We start from the raw sequence: 15232 nt of genomic DNA, 5'->3' as shown, positions 1-15232 counted from the left end.
TTGAACAGGACCGGACCAAGAACTGACCCCTGGGGGACCCCTGTTAATCTATTGTACTTTGGTGTACCTTAGTGCTACACAGTGTGGTGTGTCCTTTAGTGCTTATGCCATTCATTCATAGCTGCTGTTGTTAGTGATGCTGCAAACTGGAGAAGGTCTGGAAGTGGTTGCCCTCTCAGAAACAGACAGTTGTGCCCAGAGCTCAGAATAAATCACAGGACCCAGATGACAGTCCTCGAACTGCCAGCTTAGCTTGAAACAAGCATTTTTGTGCCCAAAGAAATTATTATTCAACAGTCTAATTTTTTAAAATAGTCAAAAGTCATTAGGACATGCAGATAGATGGCAAATGATAACCTGGGGATAGGGCAACACCTTTTTATTTCCCTCTCCTTACATTCAGCATGGCACGCCAGATGGGGGTCTCTGCCATTAATACAACATCTCTGAGACTGTTTCGCTTGCCTGTTCATCTAATGTCATTCTGTGTATCCTTAGGAACCTACAGTCTAGGTATGCCTAATAATTACAGATTTGTGTAGCAGTTTGATAGCTATTTTGGAAAGTTCCCATTTATTTTTTTCAGAAAGGACAGATTAAAGTATCTTAAACTTCATTTTATTGTTATAAGATAAAAAGTAAAAATCTTCTAATTCTCAGATCATAAACACTGAGCTTTGATTCAGTATCATTTTTAGCATCCAGGCAGCAGTGCATAAATGAGACCAGATATTTTCAGGAAGCTAAAAATCCGTGGGGAAGCAGGGTGCTCACTTGGTGTTGTGAGAGAAGCTTCACAGGTGGGTGAGATGAACAGCTCAAAATACTTTTTCCATCTTGATTAATTTTTGTCTAGCATGTTATGAACTTGGCAAATGTTTTACCAATTAGTTAAGGCAGTGCATATGCTGTTTTTCCACAAGTGCTAATCATTTATCTTGCACTTTTTTCTTGAGGCTGAGGGGAGACTGAGTGATTTGCTCAGTGGTAGCAGTGGTATACTGGCTTGCAAAGAAGACTAAATGCTAGTTGCTTAACTCCTTAATAAAATAAAGGACTTGGGTCAGAAATAGTCTGCTCATAAAATGGGTACATATGCACAACTGTGATAAACACTGTCTATTACGTGGCTTTCCATGAGTATCTTAGTGGCTGAAGCAAGGCTGCCTTGCTGCATGTCAGGAGGTTGCCTGCTTCTATGACCTCTCCCCATCTCTCTCGTGACATAGTTTAATGACAGCAAAGGAGAGCAGGAAATTATTAGGAAAAAGGCAGATTTGGACTAGTCTGAAGTCTTCTGCAGAACCAGAGCGTTGTCTGGTACAACTCGTCTGTCTTGATTTCCTCCCCCCGCCCCCTCGCCACCCCCCCCCCTTGGATTTGCTCTTGTTTTTGCCTGTTGGAGCATTGTCACATGGTTAGGAATTGTGCACTCTATAGACTGTTTTAAGCTGTGCTCTTGGTTGATTGACTCATAGTTAAACAAGGCATCAAAAATATCTCTAGCTTGCTGATGATCTTGAATTGCAGGTGCGTAGTTCCCTGGTGGACTCTGTGTTGCTGCAGTGTTAGCTATTCTGTCTTTAGCTGTTCTAAACCTTTCAGGAAGTTTAGAGTGATGTCAAAAGGACAAAAAGGGAAGAATGCCCATGCAGTCTTTCATTCTGAAACGTGTTTCACCACCAAAATACAGCCCCTAAGGCAACTTTGTRAGAAGTGCTCAGTTCTGCTACAGGCTGTCAGGCAGATTTCCTTCCCTTTTTCTTTTGCTCTCCTATTTTATTTTCCTTTTTTTGCCTTTTTATTTTCTATTTTTTTCTTCAACTTGCATAGTGAAATTAATTGTAATATTCCCTTAGGTTTTGTACTGTTAAGATTTCTTTACACRTAAGGCAGCCATATTTGGTGCCTGCTATTAACAAGATGAACTTACTTTCATAAACTTGACAGTCCCTGTGTTACAATTGCAGAAACTGATGATTGACTGTCTGTTCTTTGTGTCCAAATGTGCTCGTGTGTTCTTGATGATGCCTTTTGCTCTCTTGTAACAGAAACCTGAGTTTAAATGGCAAGTTTGACCCCAAAACAAGTGCAATAGAAATAACTGATTTCTGCTCATATAAATGAAAACTTTGCAAAATAATCTGAGAGAGACTGTAGGCAGAACAGATTATGTCCTAGGATTTAGATGTAGAAGGGTTTTAGCAAACTTCTCTGGAAAAACTAATAGGGAATTTGATGAAATCAAGCACTTCAGGTACTCATGCACCCTCCCCTTCTGTTTCCCTGATCTATGAAGGGATTTGTTGTAAGTATATTATTTTCTGTAGGCGTATGGAAACAGTGCAGCTTCTGTGGTGCTGTAGCTGAGACTGCCTGCTCTTAGTGAAGGTGATGTAGCTGCCAGCAGCTCGGGCGTGCAGGTGACTCGTGTGCGTCACGCACATCAGCTTGGACACGGCRTGGAACGAACTGCCTGCCACCTCAAGCTGCTCTGCTGGTTTCTGCCTTGTCATGAGGCTAGAGAGCCTCCCGTCTGGTCCTCAGTTTGTGATTTGGTGTTCAACACTGCTAGAATTGTTCCTTRTACCAGAATTTAGAAATATTTGAAGAATGCTTTTAGGATTTTATTTTAAGGATGTAAAACTCACTAATGTAAGTGCAAGGTGTTTCACATTGGCCCAGCATTTTAAAGTATTCAAATTCTTAAAGATGGGAAAGGGAAGGAAAAAAAAGTCTGGAGAAATGAGAGTTGCAAGTACAGGAAAGCAATTTATACCAGAACAGTAAATAGAAAATGTGTCTGTCAAGGCCTGGTACAGAAAGGGACCAGGGAGCAGGGGTATTGTGGCTTGAATTATGTAGATACTCTAGAGATAAATGAAAAGGAGAGATTATGTGAATGTCAGATGTCTGCATTTAAGTGACTGATTCTTTTTAAAAAATGGATTGTCAATACTAAGTTATATTTTAAAAACAAAATTCAGTAGGGTGGAATTATTTAAGGGTGTGTGTGGAAGTGTTTATTTTTAAGGGGTTGGTATATGACATTCTGACACACAGCATGTTCCAGAGCTGTAATCTCTCATTCACATGAAGATTGTCCACAGCCCCGGTGAACCAAGACTCGCAGGCGGCTCCCTGCTCTCTCGCAGCTGGAGTTCGGGTGTGACTGTCCAGGGCCTCCCACCTCAGGTGGTATCTGGATAAATTCCACAGACAGGTAGTAAACACCCAGCCTCAGAGCTGGTCTCTCTGTACCCTCAGTTTCCCCGTGGCCAGGCACCGCAGCTCCTGGAGCTGTGGTTTTTAAACCACAACCCTCTGTGCCATGCGTTAGCGTAGCTGCTGCCTGCACCTCAGCCGCCGCCTYCCTCAGCGTACAGGAAATGGCGGCCGAGATGGGCGCCATGTCCCCGCGCTGCGGCCTGCAACGGGAGGGGATGACCGACAACCAAAATCTCTTGGGTGGATTGGGATTAAAAGCAATGTTGGCATCAGAGGGCTAACTCTGCACGCAGTGCCTGTTCACAGAGCACTGTGCTGTGGGGTTTGTGCTGCTTGCTGGCTGCCGGCCTCAAAGGGAGAAGGTGGCATGTGTGCGTGCGTGTGTAGTGTGTGCCTTTGCTGTTCTGGTTTTTGGAAGCTTCTTAATTATTTCTTCTTGTTTTGATMTTTATTGACACTATCTTTGAGTGAAAAATCAGGTTATATCTGAAACTGCTGGCAAAGGCTCATGTGTGCTGTCAAGTCYGTTGTGGGTCTTGCTCACAGGGAACGAAATGGGTGCAGCAAAGGAGGACCAAGCACTTGTCTGAATGAGTCCTGCTAAACAGAAGTGCTGCACTATCTAGCATATCTTTTAAATTTTCTTCACAGTGAAATGAAAACATCTGATTTACTTCAGTTATGTAAAATTAATGTATTAAGAAGAAATGCTGAAGATTCTACTTAATTTGCCACCTTAGAGTATGTCAGTAAATGGGTGTTTGGACAGTTCCYGTAGGCACATGTCTGCCCTGCTCTTAGATCCAGCTGCTGAGAACATGAAGGCTACATTAGAAACTAGTTTTATTAAAATGTACTTGACGACACCAAACAAATATCCTGTAGCCGTGTTAAAAATTGGAATTAACTATGAGCCCTGCTAGCATAGYMTGGCCAAGTAATACGTGAACAYGATTTTGAAAATAGTAATGAAGAAYGTGGAAAGACTACAAAAATAATCACCTAGATTTCTCCATTGTTAGTATCTCTTTAGAAAATGGGAGAGAAAATATTTAACAATCCAGAGAAAGTAATATTTGGGAACTCAAAACATTTAAATAGCACTTCAATCTTGCTTAAGTAAATAAAAACATTTCAGGAGGATTAAAATATGCTTAGTTTTTACATTTTTTTTCTTAGCTTGGATGYCCTCTAAAGACATGAGGGGACATTATGATAAGTTAAAAGCTTTCAAATGAAAAATCAACCAACTCTAAGGCAGTTTAGTCTGCCAAGAGGAATAACGACTTGGGCTGTGTGAGGCTCCTTGCCTTGCACTTGAACTCGTGTTTTTGTGAATTGCCATTGAGTGTCATGGGAGGATGTTGATCATTGTAGAGTCCTGGATGATGGGCCTTCCTGCAAACAGGCTCCCTGCAGCAATCCCTTTTATGTGGCTGTTACAGATTAAAAATAAGCTAGTGCTCTGCAGAGACATGGATGGCGCATGTTTTTTTTCCTGCTAAAGCATATGCTCAATCTCACTGTATCTTGCTGTTCTGGAGCCATTTAGGAGATTACCATGAGCTCTGTACCATTATCTTCTCTCTATCAGCTCTAATGGCAGCTGAAAATGGGGCAGATTAAACCACCCTTTCTGGAAAAACAAGTGCAGTGTCTGTTCTGATCTCCTACTAGGAGTATGGCGGGATAACGGGTAGAAGGGTAAAATTAAGTCTTAAACTGCTTTATTTAGTGTGCTTTTATGGAGACAGAATGAGTAAAGTACCTAAGAAGTGGTTGTTTTCTAAACTTGCTATTTACAGTTACAGCTGTAAGACAATGMAAATTAATGTGTCAGAACAAAATAAAGAGGAGAAGAAAAAGGCTTATATCAACACCTGATTGCATCATTTATAGTTTCTTGCTGCCCTAGTACTTGTATCCAGAGCTGTCAGTGCTTGCAATGTGTATACAGAGAGGGGGGAAGATTTAAAAATTTGATGTTGTTTCTACAAGGAAATGTGTGAGCTAACATAGCTAGGTGGTTTTACAATTTAAAAAGTGCACTGAGCTTAATTAAAAGAACATACCTTATGTGCAGAAGTGTAAGTTATAAAAAAAAAGAATGAATTTTAAAGCTGAAAATGATTTAACCTAAAATTAATTTGAAAAATAAATGAACTTCATATTATGTTATATTTTTCTTTTTTCAACAGGTAAATCAAGGGTGGTGTTTCCAGAATATATTCGCTTTTTCTTAGAAACAGAAGATACATGTGTTGAAACCTGSCAAAGTAATTCTGGTAAGAATCTTCCTGTTACTACTAGGAAGAACACTTGTGCACCTAAAAATAATGAACTTAATACCTCCCCTCAGTTGAAACTGTTGTTTTATCTATTGCACAATGCCAAAGATCTTCTTATTTCCAGTCTGAATTTGATCTTTCTGCATTGCGCGTAACTTATAGGCAGAGTGTTGTTCCYTGAGAGGGTTACTCTGTTAGGTTTGTGCACGTTTGTACTTATGTTGGATTAAATTGCTGAAGAACAAATAAAGACACAGAATAGTTTTTCATGTGCCTGTATTTACCCAGACTTCTTAAAGTTTCTTTCTTGCTTGCAAATATCTGAAGAACTTTTGTTTTAGTGATTATATGTAGATGTTTTCTGATCCAGCTGCATTAATCCACCTATTTTTTAAAATGAACTTTAGCACATTTGGCKCTCTCCTCTCTGAGGTTTTCAAGATTTTATTTAAGCTGTTCATATCGGGGGGAAAAACAATTAGCTGAACAGTGCTGTATTCATTTAAGAGGGGGGTATGTGTATTAAATTTTGGTCCTGTAGTTGCTGTCACTGGTTCTTRTCTGTTATTTTGCCTTGGACTGTCTCCTGGAGCTGATTCTTGCATTTTGTTTTTTACTTGTTTGAAGCTTTTCAGCATGTACTATTGTTGACCAGGCAAAGAATGCTACTGTAGTGGCACATGACAAAATAAGTGTTTTATGAGCTGCAATGAACAGTTAAAATGTATGAATGCTTTATGTGCATTATTTACAATCAAATTAGTTTGGAAAAATGTACCAGTGATTTTTTTCCTGAAATCATACAGTAGAATCATATCTTGAATTAAATACATAGCAGTAATGACTGCCACCCATTCAATTAATCTTGCTTGAAGGAAACACTCTGAGGGTTGCTAAATCTAAAGCTAYGAGTCTATGGAACTCCCATGTTTATCTTAACTCATTTTTTTCCCCTTGAAACSATCTGTATACTTTTGGAATATAAAACAGTGTAGAAGATAATGTGCTCAAATGAAGAATGAGGAACATGGTTTTTGTACAGTGCTGTATAATAGCTACCTGTTTCCTCCAAATTCTTCAAGTCAAATCTCTTTTAGAAGCAGCTGAAGATTGAAGCTCTCGTGTAGGTTACAAGGAAAAACTGGATTTAAGTCATTCAGTTTATGCAGTAGGAAGGAACACTGTGTCATGTGCTTTCACCTAACATATAAAGTGAATATTTGGGATCACCAATTATTAGCTAAAGTCTCACCAAAGACAGTGAAATCCCCAAATCTTGACCTGTCTTCTCCCCTTGATCCCTCTCCACACTGGAATATTCATCCTTCAGACTTACAAACTCTCAAAGCTTCGGAGAAGAGTGGGATGAAACACTTCCCCACCCTCAAGCTTCAAGTATTTTTCATAAGGGAGGTGGTTTCTGACCRGTTTCAATGCTGTGTTTTCTCCTTGGTTTAGCTCAGAGATGAGCAGTCGCAGTAACTCACTGGCACGGGAGTTCCTGACCGATGTCAACAGGCTCTGCAACGCTGTGGTCCAGAGGGCAGAGGCCAAGGAAGATGAAGAGGAAGAAACTCACATGGCAGCRCTGGGACAATACCTGGTTCAAGGCCGTGGATTTATCTTGCTTACCACACTGAACTCCATTATTGATCAGGTAACAGGCTTTATCACTGCTGGCAATTTTTTGTTTTTAGCTTTGATTCCATTAAAGGTATTTGCCTGACTCGCACGCTTCTTGGTGCTTCTTTTCTTGTTTGTGGCTTTTTGTGGAGATGGAGGAGGCTAATTGTGAATGCTAGAAATTTAGAATAACTTCCTTCACCAAGAAGAGGAAGATGAAACATGGCTAATTATATATCTTGTTTGCTAGGTGAAACWTGTAGCTGCTAAAACTGTTGACTTAAGCCATGTGGTAAGCTTTGCTGCAGCAGCTGGGTGGAAAGAGGCAGTGCATGAAGCTGAAAGAGGAAGGAGTATTTACTCAATCTGCAGGGTAAACTCACAGCTCTTCCTTTGAAAAGACCCATCTAGTTGATAGCCTATAGCTGAATAGGAAGGGGAATATTTTAATTTGATTTAAATGCTATGAGGTATATTTTCAGTGTGTATCAGCAGTTCTTGAACATGAGAGCAGCTTTTTTTGACCTCAGCTCCTGAAAGTACTTTTTGAATAAGGAAGAGCCAGTCTGTTTGTATTACTTAATATCTTTAACTCTTTTAAAGACAAGTGGAAAAAAATCTTAATGAATGAAAATTATTCCAAAAAGGAGATAGATTATGTATGGGCCTATATATTCCTCTGTGTGCTAAAGTCTAGCTTGTGACCAGCATATTGGCACACAATTCTTCATAGCATCTTGTTTTTTCTCCCTGATATGTGTTCCTCTTACCCTAAGTGTCCCACTTTCCCTCTGCTGAAATGGAAACCTGCTACCCTGCTCTTGCCACTTTGAGCATGGTTTTGAATGTTGCATTGCTTATTCCTATTTCTAATCATTTTCTGTCTTGCTGAGAAGGCCTTCAGTAGCAGAAGTGAGTTGCAGGAAGTAACTCTGGAAAAATTACTTCCCAGGTCTAATTGTATCGATAACTGAAACTATTTTTATAAGTCTAAAATTATGTTGATAGTGTACGGTGAAACAATTCACCTTTTTTAGGCATTTCCTGTGTAGTAATAGATCTTTAATTGTGATATGATATTGTATTTAGTGCTTCTTGCATCTTATGTTTTCTTTTTGACTGATTAATTCAGCAGCTGGAAAACTAGTAGATAAGCTCTTCTGAAGAAGTTATAAAAAGGTAGCTGATGTAGCTTTCAGCAAAATGGTTTTCAGGTAGATAAATGTAATTCTGAGGACAAGTTGTTTTTGTCTATTGTGGTGTGAATGGATGGCTCCTATCTAACTTTCCCCATTGGTCTCTATCCTGTAATGAGAATGTAATGTTAAAAGTGATCTCTAGGTACTTTCAGTCCTTTCCTAACCACCTTCAGTGACATAATTTTGCCAGGAGAAGGCTCTGAAGTTGACTGAATAAAACTACTTTGTTTAAAACGGCAAGAAACACAAATGTATACGTGGAAAAAGCCAATCCAATAATCAAAGGAGCTATTAATCTGTAGTGGGGAAACTGAGGGTCGTCATGTGTTCCTTCTTGTTTAGCCTTTAGAACCTAGTGGGCTTGAACTTGGTGTTTTTGTCTTAGTCAAAATGTTGAAAGAGGAAAAACAAATTTTTATTTTCTGTAGAATATCAGTTGATTTATYGGTGTTGAAGTGATCATTGAACCAAACTAGGTGAATAAGCTGTTCTGAAGAAATGTATCTCTGTATATGATGCTTTACCATCCCAAACCATGGTTTTGCTGGTGCCATWGGTTACACAGAGTCTCAGAATGGTTGAGTTTGGAAGGGACCTCTAGAGGTCATCTAGTCCAACGCCCTGCTCAAGCAGGGTCTGTGTTTTAACAACTTTTAAAAAAATTTTAGCCAGAGAACTGTTGTAATATCGCTTTTTTTAAATAAAAAACCCTCTAAGTTGCAGTACTAACATAGCTTGTAAGATTAATACCAAGCTTTTCACCTTTATCCAACCTCTTCAGTTTTAAATGTATTTTATGGTCTGTGGTCTTATCTTTGTGGATAAGGGTATATGCAAACACTTACAGGCACTCCTGTATTCAGTTCCCGTTACAAGCAGGCTGAGCAAGCTTCTTACCAAAATGTTCTAGCTTATTTAGGTTTATATTCACATATTATTCATACATTCTTATTTTCATTACTTGAATTTTGGAGAAGGATTCAGCTGCRTAGCCCTGAATGAGGCTAACTAACAAAAAGCTCAAGTCACCTTTCAGTCTGTGCCAAACTTAGTAGGTCTTTTGATATTTGACTTTACAGTAGTGCTTAGCATCCAATAAAATAATCATATTTGAATTTTTTGTCTTCTGTTGTTTGCATTTGCATTAAGGTTCTGAGCTCGACTTTGATTCTCAGTAAGGCTGATGAGTTTTAATGTTTTGGGTTTTTTGACTGATTTTCCCCACTTACTCTAAAAGTTCGCCTTCACATTGTGAGATGATGCTAGTATCAATTGAATGTAGGCTCTCCTTTGTTTAAAGGCATCATTTGGGGGATAGTGGAAAGCTTCACAACATTCTTGAAAATTATATACTTCTGTARCTGCAGACATTTCAGACTTTTCTTGGGCCTTTTTCCACCCTTATTTAAATGAACAGAAGTTATTTGCTTTTGACTTGGTGGGGTTTTGTCATCTTGTGGGTGGGGTGTTATTTAAACAGGGTTTGAAGAGCCGTGCATAGTAATAGTTGCAAAGGTGTGATTAAATATTCTGGATGTTACCTGATTGATTCAAACTAATGATTATAACATTCTTAGCAATTAGGTTATTTTTCCAATGTGTAAGACACAGGGAGCTTACTGTAAGAAAAACTTAGAGAAAAAGATCAGGGTAATGTTTAAATTATGGGTCATGGAAAATAAAGTTCCTTTGTTCCTAACATAGGAGCTGACATGTCGGGAAGAACTTCTAACTCTCCTCCTGTCACTTCTACCACTGGTGTGGAAAATCCCTGTCAAAGAAGAAAAAGCAATAGGTAAGCATTATTTGTTAGGCTACTTGGAAATCTGAGGGAAATGGTGTATTTTATCTGTATCATTACAGAGCCTAGGATTCCCAGATAGGGTAGAAAACCATTGTAGTATTCACCTAGAATATAGATGCTGGATTCTTAAAACCACCAAACAAACAAAACGGCTTAAATGTCTATGTTCTATCATTATACAAGAAAAACCAAGACTGTACAGAAAAGGCAAAGGCCCTTGATCAGTATGAAGGAGAGTGGTTGCAACATACCAYAGAGCTGGAACTGGTGGTCATGAGGTTTTATTTGGCTTTGCAGGTGAGAGGCAAAGGGGATTTGAAAGTGTGTGTGATTCTTGGACTAATGTGAAGCTGTTGGTGATGTTGGAGAGAGCACAAAAGTTCTTAAGARCTTAAGAAGGATGGTGATATCAAGGCAGTTAGCTCTGAATATGGACTAATACTGAATGATTATGAACAGTCAGGCTGTTCAAACTATGCTGCTTGAGGGTTTAAATGACAAGGGTCAAATGGCCAGTGGACCTGTTCTGAGAAATGAAAGAGGTAATGCAGAATGAAGATATAAAAGAAAAATATGTTGTGCAAGAAGTAAACCCGCCAATGTATTTTTTTTCTGGTGCTTGCTTTGATTAGAGGATAAAACAAGCTGCAACAAATCCAGAGGCTCMCACTGTCTAAGCTCTGTAAGATTATCAGCTGAAGCTGTCTGGATGTTCTTGGTTTTTTCAAGTCTTTCAGATGTAAGGTGCTGTTAGCATTTGCAGGTTAACAGTATTTAAAGGGTGAAATTKATAGTACTTTAATGTGATTAACTACCCTGCTTGCTCAGCTGCATCTTTTTCATTCATGCAAGAGTGATTGAATGAAAAACACTTCAGTCATCTTATGAGAAGTTGACCCTTCCAGAATTAGTTTTAAATGATATTGTGTAAACAGGTTAAGATGTTTGCTTTTTGTACTGTGTTTAACATACATATTTTGTTAATACAGATTGCTAGCTAGTAGTCCTGATGCAATAAAACCAGCGTGTCCTGTTGTGTACTAAGAGCTCTGTTCTTCTGGACTGTTTTTTCATTTATACTGCTGTACCTGGTAGCTTTTTTGTGCAAGGAATATCCTTATTTCTTCAAGTACTTTTGGTTCCTTTTCTCCTCCAAAGCAGATGATCTTTCCTCAAGCAACATAGCCATGCCTCTGTGATACAATGAAAGCATCATGTTTGCATATTGAARCATCTCTTAAGTGTAATAAATGGCTATATCTGTAGGATGGGCAGTCCTAATTTTGCGAGTTTGTGGGACTGTAAACKATCATATTTTCTAAAAACTTGCAGTTGATATATGCTAGATCCTTATTGCTCAGAGCACCCAGATACAGTTCTGACACTGTTTAAAATGACCATGAAATTCATTCAAGAATGAATAACCTTTTTCATATTTCTGAAGTTGCATATACTTAAATAGGAAAATACTTAAATGTAATATATGTCTTTTTTTCCTAATGCTCCTAAGTCGCTTTTGTGTCTTTCTATTGCAACAGATTTCAATCTACCCTTTACAGTTGATATATGCCTGACCAAAGAGACCACTTCGAGTTCTGTGAAATCCACTCAGGACAAGTTGGATGTAGATGGAAACAGCCGCTCTCCCCTTCAGGCCGCCGCAAAGCTCAACCCGCGGTCTCGGAAGAGCGGGCGCCTTCGCAAGACCACCCATCGTTACTCCGTGCGAGAAGCAAGAAGGTCTCAGCTGTCCACTTCAGATTCAGAGGGCAATTCTGATGACAAGGCTACGGTCACCCTGAAACGCAAACGGTCCCAGTTCCTGCAGCCCTTTGTAACGCATCCTCCTAGGGACAGCTACCTCGTAGGGAGAAGTGATGGCCTACCMGCTGAAGCAGTATCAAATTCTATTCCTGATACCTCTAACCCAGAAAATTCCAGCCAAATTCCAGCACAGGATTTAAAGCTGGAGATTTTGAATGAGCCAGCTGCAGTGACTGCTGAGAGCAATGTGGACAACTCTCCATTTGACTTATGCCATGTCTTACTGTCACTCCTAGAAAAAGTGTGCAAATTTGATGTTGCTTTGAATCACAGTTCTGTTCTTACAGCTAGTGTGATACCCACCTTAACTGAATTCTTATCAGGATTTGGGGACTCTTGCACTGTGGGTAGTGGCGTGGAAACCGAAGTAGTTTCTGCAGGGTGGACAGAAGAACCTGTGGCTTTGATCCAAAGGATGCTCTTTAGAACAGTGCTTCGTCTTATGTCTTTAGATATTAGCAGTACAGAAACAATGCCTGACAACTTACGCAGAAATCTAACAGATTTACTTAAAGCAGCGTTAAAAATCAGAAATTATTTGGGAAAGCAGCCTGATATTTTTGTTCCAGGGCCTAGAAAAGCACTACAGCAGCAGGTTCGGGATGACTTAGTATTTTCCAGGTATCATCACAGAGCTTTGCTTCTGCCTGAGGTACTGGAGGGTGCCTTGCAGATTTTGATCTGCTGCCTGCAGAGTGCAGCCTCCAACCCGTTCTACTTTAGTCAAGCTATAGACCTGGTTCATGAGTTCATACAGCATCAGGGATTTAAGCTATTTGAAGTAACTGTGCTTCAGATGGAATGGTTGTGCGTGAAGAATGAGGGAGTGACTGGGGAAGCCTCAGAGCACTTGAAAGCCCTGATCAACAGCATTATGAAAATCATCAGCACTGTCAAAAAGGTGAAGTCGGAGCAGCTTCATCAATCGGTGTGTACGAGAAAGCGGCACAGGCGGTGTGAGTACTCGCACTTCATGCACCACCACAGAGACCTTTCCGGCCTTTCTGTATCTGCTTTTAAAAACCAAGCTTCCAAAAGCCCRTTTGAAGCAGCTGATGGAGAAGTTCACTATCCTGACCGCTGCTGCTGCATCGCTGTTTGTGCACACCAGTGTCTGCACTTGTTGCAGCRGGTCTCTCTGAGCACTACCTGTGCTCAGATTCTCTCGGGTATGCACAATGTAGGAATATGCTGTTGCATGGACCCYAGGTCTGTGATTATCCCACTGCTTCATGCTTCCAAGTTACCAATATTAAAGAACTTCCAGCAGCACATACTGAACATCCTTAGCAAGTTTATATTGGATCAGCTGGGTGGAGCTGATGTGTCTCCAAAAATCATACAGGCTTCATGCAATATATGTACTATTGACTGTGAGCAACTTGCTCAGCTGGAAGGTGCCCTGCAAGGCAACGCTGGTGATGCTGCTCTCGCCTCTAGTCCCTCTTGCAGGGTGCAGGGGATTCTGCCTAGCAGTGGATCTGAAGATATGYTCTTGAGATGGGATGCGCTGGAGGCTTATCGGGACCTTGCTTTTGAAGAAGACAARCTGCGTGGCGTGCAGTTTGCAAGCCATATATGCCACTTGATGCAAAAGGGAAATTCAGTGGTCCAATGGAAACTTTATAACTGTATTTATAATCCTGTGCTCCAGAGAGGTGTTGAGTTGGCTTGCTATGCTCAACAGGTTGGAATAACTACAGCTGACAAACACACGTGCAGTTACCAGAGCCAGGGTTTGCCTTATGAAGTACTTCAGATTTATTTGCAGACACTCCCCGTGTTGCTTAAATCCAGGTTAGTGAGTGAGATTTCTGCTTATTAATAGAGTGTATGCTAATTGTATAATACAGAACCCTGTATGTGTTAGTGATTACCACATAAATTTTTCTTGCATTGTTTGCTGCACTCAGAAATTGCAGGACTGTAAACAAGATACATGCCTCAATAACGTAGGATTCAGTCCCCAGGATTCAGGTTTGCCAGTGGAAGGATAAATCATAGCCAGGGGTCCATATTGATGGGATAGAGGCTTCAAGAAGTCAGTGTATAGATGAAAGCTGCATTTGCTTCTAATGTGCCACACTCTTTGCCTCTTAATTACTCATGCTAAAGTGACCCAGGAATGTTGAACAGATTCACATGTGACTTTGCTGTAGGAATTAAACTGCTTTCTGACCTGTTTCCTTGCTCCTGCTGAAATACAGTTCCACAGAAACTTAATCTRAAGAGTAAGTTAAGCTTATTTGTARTCYTGAAGTCACTGCTTCTTAATTTACAAAGTCCTCATATAAGCATAATTGTAAAGGCAAAACCAAACCAAAAAGTCTGTTTTTTTCTATTTATTGAAAATTTATTTCTATTATTSAGATTGACAAAATAGTTGTGTAATAAAATTACTGGAATTTTTTTTTTTGAATATGAATGAGAATGTATTTTCTCCCTGGAAAAGCTGTTAATTTCATTCTTGAATCCTGTAAAACTGAAGCGAATTAGGGTTACCTGAAACAAAAATGAGGAATAGGCTAACATTCCAGTTTTCCTGAAGGATTATCTCAYGTGTTTTTAGCTTGCCAAAACTGTATCAGACACATCATGTTTTGGCGGGAAGGTGGGGGCAAACACTCTAGTAGCGAAGAAATAAGTAGTGAAGTTGAGATAGAAAGAATTTTATAGTTATCTATTTATTGCTGACATGAAGATAGAGATACACAAGTGAGGACATAAATTTTTTTAAGAGTATATGACTTGTAGTAAAAGTTGACTCTGCAGGGAAGTAATGGGAAGGTAGGAGAGATGAGTGTCTATGAGCATACATGATACACCAAGAAACAGCTTAAAGAATTTGTGATGAGCATCTCTAACAACTAAATAGAATGGATGGGGAGTAGAAAGAAGGGCAAACCATTCTTGAAAACAGATATACTAAAGGGTGAACATTGGATATACTCCATTGAACATTGGAGTTGTTATGCCAAAAAGCCTGCAAAAACACTTGTTTGAAAGGTATTTCATATAAATACGAAATTGCAGAGATTTTGTGGTCATGGAATACTAGTAAAATATGCTAGTAAAATAGGCATAGCTAGTCAAGTATGCTAAGGCTTCAATTTTATTTGAGGAGGAATCAACTTTCTGAAGGGGCAGAGCAGAGAAGATATTTAAGCTTTCCAGTCCCTAATAAAAGGTAGGAGGAAGGTACTACTAAAGGAAAAGTGTCAAATTAATTAAATACATTCTACCCTTTGTCCATCTTGTATTTTTGT

General features: G+C 39.6%; 1 protein-coding gene across 1 annotated transcript in view; it reads left to right on the top strand.

Annotated features, from left to right (window-relative positions):
• The first annotated feature begins 5442 nt into the window (after window positions 1-5442).
• Window positions 5443-15232, top strand: part of LYST (lysosomal trafficking regulator) — a 57074-nt gene continuing 47284 nt past the window's right edge. The window contains exons 1-4 of the mRNA XM_026044703.1: window positions 5443-5513; window positions 6975-7173; window positions 10043-10133; window positions 11681-13763. Of these exons, the coding sequence (XP_025900488.1) occupies window positions 6982-7173; window positions 10043-10133; window positions 11681-13763 (2366 nt within the window). The 5' untranslated portion in view covers window positions 5443-5513; window positions 6975-6981. The remainder of the gene's footprint in view (window positions 5514-6974; window positions 7174-10042; window positions 10134-11680; window positions 13764-15232) is intronic.

This window comes from Nothoprocta perdicaria, unplaced genomic scaffold, assembly GCF_003342845.1.
Source record: "Nothoprocta perdicaria isolate Ctin4 unplaced genomic scaffold, notPer1 scaffold_38, whole genome shotgun sequence".
Classification (NCBI taxonomy): domain Eukaryota; kingdom Metazoa; phylum Chordata; class Aves; order Tinamiformes; family Tinamidae; genus Nothoprocta; species Nothoprocta perdicaria.
The sequence above is the reverse complement of the archived record's forward strand: the minus strand, read 5'-3'. Positions and strand labels throughout refer to the sequence as shown.